The sequence below is a fragment of the Sinocyclocheilus anshuiensis genome, unplaced genomic scaffold, assembly GCF_001515605.1.
Source record: "Sinocyclocheilus anshuiensis isolate Anshui unplaced genomic scaffold, SAMN03320099.WGS_v1.1 scaffold914, whole genome shotgun sequence".
NCBI lineage: Eukaryota > Metazoa > Chordata > Actinopteri > Cypriniformes > Cyprinidae > Sinocyclocheilus > Sinocyclocheilus anshuiensis.
The window spans coordinates 2743495-2753255 of NW_015539870.1; the positions used below are offsets into that span (position 1 = coordinate 2743495).

At 35.2% G+C, this 9761-nt stretch overlaps 1 protein-coding gene across 3 annotated transcripts; it reads right to left on the reverse strand.

Annotated features, from left to right (window-relative positions):
* Positions 1-398: 398 nt before the first annotated feature.
* Positions 399-9398, reverse strand: LOC107685119 (protein AMBP). Of its 3 annotated transcripts, none has more exons than XM_016481610.1 (10): positions 9235-9398; positions 6795-6937; positions 6610-6686; positions 6405-6521; positions 3130-3231; positions 2991-3037; positions 2569-2644; positions 962-1129; positions 667-843; positions 399-547 (listed from the first exon to the last, which is right to left on the reverse strand). In XM_016481610.1, exons 1-10 carry the CDS (start codon positions 9343-9345, stop codon positions 519-521), a joined length of 1047 nt encoding a protein of 348 aa, XP_016337096.1. In that variant the 5' UTR covers positions 9346-9398; the 3' UTR covers positions 399-518. The 3 variants fall into 3 exon arrangements, with proteins under 3 accessions (XP_016337096.1, XP_016337098.1, XP_016337097.1); XM_016481612.1 differs by lacking the exons at positions 6405-6521; positions 6610-6686; positions 6795-6937 and adding exons at positions 5012-5128; positions 5217-5293; positions 5402-5544 and having other exon boundaries at positions 9235-9396; XM_016481611.1 differs by lacking the exons at positions 6405-6521; positions 6610-6686; positions 6795-6937; positions 9235-9398 and adding exons at positions 5012-5128; positions 5217-5293; positions 5402-5590.
* Positions 9399-9761: the final 363 nt, after the last annotated feature.

Consider the following 9761-nt stretch of genomic DNA (forward strand, 5'->3'; position numbering starts at 1 on the left):
GATTTTTTTTTTTTTAAAGAAAGCAAAAGAAAACAAAATAATAAAATGTAATATTAGAATAAAAGAAAGTAAAATAAAACAAAAGGAAAATATCCAGTGTAAAATGTCACACTGGACAACAAAATGAAATGAAATTTTACAATTAATTTTACTGGAAAATAAAATAATATGAAAAGTAAAATAAAATAAAATGTTTTATTTTTTACTGATTTTTATTGTTAAAGAAAGCAAAAGAAAACTAAAAATAATAAAATAAAATGAAATATTCTTAAATAATAATTTTACTGAGATTTATTTTTAAAGTGAAGGAAAACAGAACAATAAAAAAACATTAAAATAAAATAATAAAAAGTCCCCTACAGCAGCACAGTAAAATGGAAAATGAAGTGCACAACCAGTACATTGGACAGGTCTTTATTTATTGTGTTAATGTTGAAGTTAATGCCTGTTGGAAACTGATCCATGTTGCACTTTTCTGTTTGAAACAAAGTCACGCTCCATTTTCATTCACACCATACTCAGTTCACTGTGAGAAACTCGTCATCTCCTGCAAATCCATAACAAAACGACACAAGCGTCACAATTCGCTTTACAATTTTGATAATAATATGAATTACATTAATGAAAAAAAATCTGCTATTTTCTGGTGTAATGTGTGTGTCCCACCATTTCTCATCATGACGCCGCAGTACTCCTCACACTCCTTCTGGCTGTAGAATTTATTGCCATTACCCTTGCAGCCTCCATATTTGAAAGACACACACTTTCCAGCAGCAGAGTCGAAGGCCCACAGGTCTGTGAACACTTTACAAGGACCAGCATCCATGGGCAGCCTGCAGGCGGCTGAGGGACAAAATGCATGTGTGTATAATAAAACCACACACACACACACACACACACACACACACACACACACACACACACACACACACACACACTCTCACTACACACACACACTCACCCTCAGTGCGGCAGCTCTGCAGACACTCCTTTTCAGTCACAAAGTTGTTCTGGTTCCCCATGCAGCCTCCATAGGTGAACATCTGACAGGCCATGATGGATGAGTTGTAATGGTAGCGCTGCAACATCCCGAAACATGGACCTGAATCTGGCTGGGACTTACACGCTTCTACACACATGCACACACAGGTCATTTTATTATAATATCAAAGCAATATTTAACTCTATTTAACGCTTGACTGATTGCACAGACACTATTGGAGGAGAACTGAACTGGATGATGACATCACTGAATCATCAATGAACTGACACTATAAAATGACTAATAAAGCGCTATACAAATAAAGGTGACTTGACTAATTATAATAATTTTTAAATAGTATATATTATGTATTATAATTTATTATAACTCTAGAAGATTATTACTAGAATAATCTCTAATATCGAAGCAACAATTTTTACAAAATTTGTATTTATTTATGTTCCATTCTCTGCGCTCTTTTTTCACACAATTAAATAATAATGTATTATTATTAAAAAAATTATGTAAGACACACTACTGTTTAAAAAATTTGGGGTCATTATTTGGGGATTTTTTTTTTTAAGAAATTAATACATTTGTTCCAGTAAGGAAGCATTAAACTGATCAATAGTTACAGTAAAAAACATTTAAAATGCTACTAAAGATTTCTATTTCAAATAAATGCTGTTATTTTAAACGTTTTATTCATCAAGGAATCCTTTAAAACAGTATCATGGTTTCCACAAAAATATTAAGCAATAAAACTGTTTTCATCATTGATAATAATAACAAATGTTTCTTTGAGCACCAAGTCAATGAAACCGTAATCATAATATTCAGTTAAAATTGAAATTGCGATAATATTTCACAATATTATGATTTTTACTGCATTTCTGATCAAATAAATGTAGCCTTTAAAAAAATCATCAAAACATCTTACTGAACTCAAATCTTTGAACGGTAATGTATAATGTATCAATCATGATTTATGACCTCAGTAATTTTGTGACATATCTGCACATTTAAAAAAATATTAATTAAATTAAATGGTTACCAACCAATCACAAAATCTACAAAAAATAAAAACATCCGCTAAATATACACTTACACATTAGTTAAAAATTTGTCAGCTACCCTCATATGATACTCATATATATATATATTAGTGCTGTCGAACGATTAATCGCGATTAATCACATCCGAAATAAAAGTTTTTGTTTACATAATATATGTGTGTATACTATACTGTGTATATTTATTAGGTATATATAAATACCAACACATGCATGTATATATTTAAGAAAAATATGTTATGTTTATATATTAAATATATTTATTTCTATTATAAAATATAAGAATATGAATATATAAATGTATAAACATGTAAATATTTGTAAAATTATATACTGTATCTGTGTGTATTTATATATACATAATAAATATACACAGTACACATACATATATAATGTAATCAAAAACGTTTATTTTGGATGCGATTAATCGCGATTAATCATTTGACAGCACTAATATATATATATATATATATATATATATGAAAGCAGCACATAAGTGGCACTGTTACTCACCAGGTCCTCTAAATATGGGCATATCGTCACCGGATCCCTCCTCAGGAGCCGGCAGGACCACATTCCTCCTCGCCCTCTATTGAGATCGAATCACATGACACGATTATTAATGACGCTTCAATCACTTACATGAATAATTCAGTCAGATATGACGAGTCTGTCATTATTTATTCACCCTCAGGTGTTGTTTGTCTCTTTGTATAGATTCAGCAGACTTTAAACGATTCAAATATTCAGCTTTTATGTTCCGCAAAATACAGGTTTGGAACGACATGAGGGTGAGTAAATGATGATCAGATTTGTATTTTTGGTTGAAGAATCCCACTAAGAGTAACTACTATTTTAAGCTCAAGTGAAAATGTCCGTTGTTTATGGATTTAGTTTCTTGTGTGTGTGCGCTGCAGTGATGGTGAGGTCTTCACCTGGATCTGTGGCTCTGGTGTGACCTGCTCACCTGGAACACATTCACCTGATGACACAAAGAGAGAAGGAGAGCCAAGAATAATCACATCGGGTCTGAATAAAAGGCGTGTTTGGCATTGGTTTGTGTCCTGAGGATACCTTTGTTCTTTTTGATGATTATAGTGTCTTCACTCATTCCCTGCTCAGCCACCAGAGTCTTGAAGTCTTCGATGAGAGTGGGCCGCAGCTGCATAGTACGTCCTACAGGGTGAGAATAATGGGTTCCTCAATGCTCACACATACAAACCCTGATACCCACATGATCTAGGAACATTCCCCATTAAGTTATAAAAACGTTATTGCTAAATGTTCTCTGAATGTTCAAAATGTCCGGGTTTTTTTTTCTTGGTTACATGAACGATAAGGGAACATTCCATTTGATAATTTTTTGAAACATTATGAGAATGCTACTTTTAAATGTTCTCTAAACATTTTGAAATAAGTAGTAACACGGATGAACATCCAACTAAAATGTTTCAGGAAAAAAAAAAAAAAAAACATTCCATGAACGATGTATAAATAATGTTTTTGTACTAATGCTTTGAGAACATTACTAAAGACATTTAACAATCATTCTATTATTCTGAGAATAAATTCTGAGAATGTTCCTTATAGTTACAGGTGTTCAGAACTGAATAATATTTACTGAATACCCCGATATTTTTCAAAACAGGAAAAATGATCTCATCAAACAGCAGTGTGCCACACTATTGTCACATGACCACACATTGTATGTAAATGGCATTCAGTTATTTAAAAATATCACTTAAATCACTAATTACTTAAAGTCGGCATGAAACGGAAGTTGCGATTGTCTTTTCTTCTCTACTGTGACGTATATCCGAGTGAAACGGCATCTGTAATGAGCGGGCGGGACTTGATTTCGTCCTTCGGGAATTGATTGGATCGTTGGAAGCTGGAGAGAGAGAGAGAGAGAGAGAGAGACTGCCTGAATGACTGAGCGCTTCCTCCATCAGGTTAAGTCATATTCATGAAAAAAAATTTGTTTGCCATGTCATAAGAGTAATGTTGTCGTAATATACTAATATCTTTTCAATGTTTAGGGGTAACGTACTCCCTCATGACTGGTGTCAGTGCTAGGAAGAGAAGAGGAGTCGTTTTGAGGAGGAGGAGAGGTTAACGTTTTTGATTAAAGATTAAGAGGGCACATGAATTTAAAAAAAATAATGAAGTGCACGGATAAATTATTTATAATAAACACTACAGTATTCCATTAAAAAATAAGAATTTTCGATTTTGATTTCATGGTGACTTTAAGTGTTTTTTTTTTTTTTTTTATAAACAGTATTTTGCATTTAATGTTATGTAAAATTGTCTTACCATTTGGCAGTTTGACCATTGACCATAATACAAAAGAGCAGGTGCAACCACTTTGATTTTGTTTATTATACTTAAAATACAAGGTCAAGTCGAGTGCATTGCATTGTGGGGCACAGGGCACTAAGTCATATATACTGCACATTTTGGCCAGTGTAGTAGTAGTCATTCAAGACTAGAGAAATATCAACTAAGTAGTATGTAAGCATGCAATGAATGTAGCCATTAAGAAAGCAATCTGAAGTTATTTGATGGGAGTTTGAGTAGAAATGAGAGATCAAAATCATAGAAGATATTCTTACCACACACACATTTGTCGCATACTGTTTTCGTTGCATGTTAGCATTTAGCTCAATTCTACGTTTAGCACTTGCGGTTAGTGCTAAATAGTTTAGTTTAGCACTCACATTCCTCACCATTTCTCTTCAACTGAAAAAGTAATCATCGTCATTAAGGGAACCATCACAAACTCCTCGTTGAAGTGCAGGGGGTTGTGGGTAATATTAGCCCAAAAGAGGTAGTTCAGATGCATTTGAAAATCCCCAGAAATAGTATGCAATTCATGCTGCTTTGGTCGATTTGAGGTCAAAGCTGAGATCACGAAAGACCTAAATGTTGTCCAAGAAGAAAACAGATGTTTTACCGTAGAGTTTGACAGATGTGGTTTTTTCCCCGCCTGGTTTTTGTTTATACATCACCACCAGAGCGTACTCATCGTAGTTTGTGTGAACCACGTAGGAGTCCACATCAGCATTCCACTCTGCATGAGCAAAGACACACAAACGGTGAAATAACAGTGAAGTGACACGAGGAAACTGTATGATTGACAGCTGTGGTGCTGAACTCACTGGCATTGTGGTAATGGAATCTTCCAGGTGTTTTGGTCAGCTGATATTCTCCACTGATGGACTTACAGCTGTCATGTCTGCAAAATAAGCAAACAATGCCTTTGCAAACTGTTTTTGTGGGTATGAGGTATGAGTTTTTTTCACAATATTTTGTTGATTGGATGTGAAATAATTGTGTGCTGTACCTGCGGCTGATGCGGGTCATGCTGATGGTCTGTGTTGAGCCACTGGATTGCAGCTCCAAAGAGCCGATGGCTGCGTCTCCCTTATGACGCTTGAGCCACGGGCATGTGGACGCAATCGCAATATCATACCATTTGCCCATGAACTTACAGAGGAGACGAGGAGGTCAGATTAGGAGAAATAAGGTCAATTAGAATTTCAAATGCAGGTGGACATGGACATGTTAGAAAGATCACATCACTGGCCATATGTATTCCATTAAAAAATAAGAATTTTCGATTTTGATTTCATGGTGACTTTAAGTGTTTTTTTTTAATTTTTATTAAACAGTATTTTGCATTTAATGTTATGTAAAATTGTCTTACCATTTGGCAGTTTGACCATACAATGAAATACAAAAGAGCAGGTGCAACCACTTTGATTTTGTTTATTATACTTAAAATACAAGGTCAAGTCGAGTGCATTGCATTGTGGGGCACAGGGCACTAAGTCATATATACTGCACATTTTGGCCAGTGTAGTAGTAGTCATTCAAGACTAGAGAAATATCAACTAAGTAGTATGTAAGCATGCAATGAATGTAGCCATTAAGAAAGCAATCTGAAGTTATTTGATGGGAGTTTGAGTAGAAATGAGAGATCAAAATCATAGAAGATATTCTTACCACACACACATTTGTCGCATACTGTTTTCGTTGCATGTTAGCATTTAGCTCAATTCTACGTTTAGCACTTGCGGTTAGTGCTAAATAGTTTAGTTTAGCACTCACATTCCTCACCATTTCTCTTCAACTGAAAAAGTAATCATCGTCATTAAGGGAACCATCACAAACTCCTCGTTGAAGTGCAGGGGGTTGTGGGTAATATTAGCCCAAAAGAGGTAGTTCAGATGCATTTGAAAATCCCCAGAAATAGTATGCAATTCATGCTGCTTTGGTCGATTTGAGGTCAAAGCTGAGATCACGAAAGACCTAAATGTTGTCCAAGAAGAAAACAGATGTTTTACCGTAGAGTTTGACAGATGTGGTTTTTTCCCCGCCTGGTTTTTGTTTATACATCACCACCAGAGCGTACTCATCGTAGTTTGTGTGAACCACGTAGGAGTCCACATCAGCATTCCACTCTGCATGAGCAAAGACACACAAACGGTGAAATAACAGTGAAGTGACACGAGGAAACTGTATGATTGACAGCTGTGGTGCTGAACTCACTGGCATTGTGGTAATGGAATCTTCCAGGTGTTTTGGTCAGCTGATATTCTCCACTGATGGACTTACAGCTGTCATGTCTGCAAAATAAGCAAACAATGCCTTTGCAAACTGTTTTTGTGGGTATGAGGTATGAGTTTTTTTCACAATATTTTGTTGATTGGATGTGAAATAATTGTGTGCTGTACCTGCGGCTGATGCGGGTCATGCTGATGGTCTGTGTTGAGCCACTGGATTGCAGCTCCAAAGAGCCGATGGCTGCGTCTCGCTTATGACGCTTGAGCCACGGGCATGTGGACGCAATCGCAATATCATACCATTTGCCCATGAACTTACAGAGGAGACGAGGAGGTCAGATTAGGAGAAATAAGGTCAATTAGAATTTCAAATGCAGGTGGACATGGACATGTTAGAAAGATCACATCACTGGCCATATTACAATAATATTTATGGTAATAATAATAAAATCAAATGTGGTGTAACAGGGCACTGCAATACATAGTTGTTATACAACAGCCAGTGAGTCATTTTATGCAAATATCACCTTATTGACACTCATATTAGACCAAAGAAAAGTTATTGAAATGTCTACAAATCAAATTCACTAGGGAGGACCTACAAAGTAACATCACTATTTATTTATTGTCTGTTTGTTGTTTGTAAAAGGGTCAACTATATATATTTCAGCTGAATATTTTGTATAACACTAGGTTATAATTATAATAGTTATTATTATTATTATTATTATTATTATTATACAATTTTTTTTTAATTTACTTGATTTGTTTTGTTTATTTAATGTTAAAAAGGTTTTTATATTTTGTGAAATTTCTTGTTTTATATAACCTACTTTCTCATAAAATATTTTGTCAATTAAAATATAAAAAAAACACTAAAATACAAAGAAATAGCCTATAACACCTATTAAATAGAGATGATTTTTCTTCACCTATTTCATGAATTGTTTTGCTACATATTTTGATATTAAAAACATTGTATATATCATATGTAATTTTGTTTTATATAGCCTACTTTCTCAAAAAATGTTTATTACAATATAAAAACAAAATCACCAATATGCAAATAAATAGCCTATACAATCTTTTAAACACCTATTTTATGAACTGCTTTGTTCCATACGTGACCCTGGACCACAAACCCAGTCTTAAAGGGGTCATATGATGTGATTTCAATTTTTCCTTTCTCTTTGGAGTGTTACAAGCTCTTGGTGCATAAAGAAGATCTGTAAAGTTGCAAAGACTAAAGTCTCAAATCCAACGAGATATTCTTTATAAAAGTTCAGAGTCAGCCACACCTACCTAAAACGGCTCGTTCTAACACGCCCCCACGTCTACCTCGCTATGTGGGAAGATTTGCATAACGCAGCCCAAATGTTCACGCAAAGAAAGAAGGCGTAACTTTTATTCTCGCTGTAGTATTGTTGTTGCCGCCGCCTCCATGTCGTGAAGACGCTGTGTGTTTCGTTGTGAAAGCGAAACTACTTTGTTTGGCCTTCCAAAAGAGGACGATATCCGCTTCGTCATGCCTGGAGCTGATCCGTGCTGGTCGCTGAGGAAATACATCAACTTCGCGCTGTGGATCACCGGATCGGCTTTCACCGTGGACGAAGCGGAGTCCAGCCCGGCGTCGTCACGTGTGGTTGCCGCAAGCCCTCCAGATGTCCCTTCGTCGAATCCGCCGGCCGCGCCGTTCTCAAGCCCACCGGCCTCTGCTCACTCAAGCCGGCCGTGTGTTTGGTTGTAAAAGCGAAACTACTTTGTTTGGTCTTCCAAAAGAGGACACAACTAGAAATCAGTGGTTAAGTTGTATTTACAACACTGTTCCAGAACATAAAGATCATGTTCCATGAAGATATTTTGTAAATTTCCTACCTTAAATATCAAAACTTAATTTTTGATTAGTAATATGCATTGCTAAGGACTTCCATTTAGACAACTTTAAAGGCAATTTTCTCAATATTTTGATTTTTTTGTACCCTCAGATTCCAGATTTTCAAATAGTTGTATCTCGGCCAAATATTGTCCTATCCCAACAAACCATACATCAATGGAAAGCTTATTTATTCAGATGATGTATAAATCTCAATTTAAAAAAACTGACCCTTATGACAGGTTTTGTGGTCCAGGGTCACATATTTGTTTCATGTTAAAAACAATTGTATATATTGTATGTAAATTTGTTTTATATACCTTTTTTCATAAAAATTGTTCCCATATAGTTTATAGTTATTAGAATGTAACATATTGCCAAAATGTAAATGGCCTATAAAACACTTTAAATACAGATTTTTTTATCTTAAAGGTGTTTTCTAAAATTAGTGTAAATAAGCAGGTTGCCATTGTGACAACAGACCACATTTAGTGTGACCATTGGGGCATGTTGTCACTAAAGAACAATAAGTGATAAATGAACTATGCCTTTTTTGTTCTGGGCTAACAGTGGAAATGTTGAGTAGTTTTTTGTATTCAAGGCATTTTCATGTGTTTGTGTCTATTTAGAAACTGACTATATAGAAATATTCTATGTAAGTGTAAAAAGTATGACAACTAGTCCTGGTCTCCTCTATGCACAAACATTCACTTAAACTTCCAAAAAAGCATAACTTACCCGGTTCACATCAAAGTTCTCTTGGGGCTGGAGGACGGGCTCATCGGGCAGCGGCCCAGCATGCAACAGGCCCAGGAGCGGCAGCAGAAACACTAGAACAACACACTTCATTCTGACTGTCTGTGATCCAAATGAAGTTCTGAAAAACCACGACTGTCTCTATCATCCACAGGACATCGACCTGCTGGCCATGTGTGCAATACCACCCCCAAAACCAGTCCAACAAAACAAACAGAACAAAGTTCTCCTTATCTGCCTATTGACTCCTGTTTGTGCCTTATGTTCTTGTTTGCTTTGGCTGAAACAAATAGAAGATTTAATATTTGCATGAATCTATTTAATATTCCCATAATATTCCCATAATTCAGTATGTAAGAGTTAAAAAGAGCTTTTTTTTTTTTGCTTTATATAATGTTTTAAGTTTCCAAAACAAACAAAACTAGCTAGTGTTAGAGGGTCAAGTTATTATTAAAAAACAAGTAGATAGAATAGAAAAACAATAGAAAATGCTAGTGTTGAAGGGTCAA

Excerpts from the sequence above, each read along its gene's own strand:
- LOC107685119 (XM_016481610.1), bottom strand. The coding sequence starts at position 9,345 with ATGAAGTGTGTTGTTCTAGTGTTTCTGCTGCCGCTCCTGGGCCTGTTG. Across the intron at positions 1,130-2,568 it reads GCCCATATTTAGAGGACCTG|AAGCGTGTAAGTCCCAGCCA; the intron begins GTGAGTAACAGT and ends GCATGTGTGTAG. Across the intron at positions 548-666 it reads CGGCGTCATGATGAGAAATG|GAGATGACGAGTTTCTCACA; the intron begins GTGGGACACACA and ends ATGGATTTGCAG.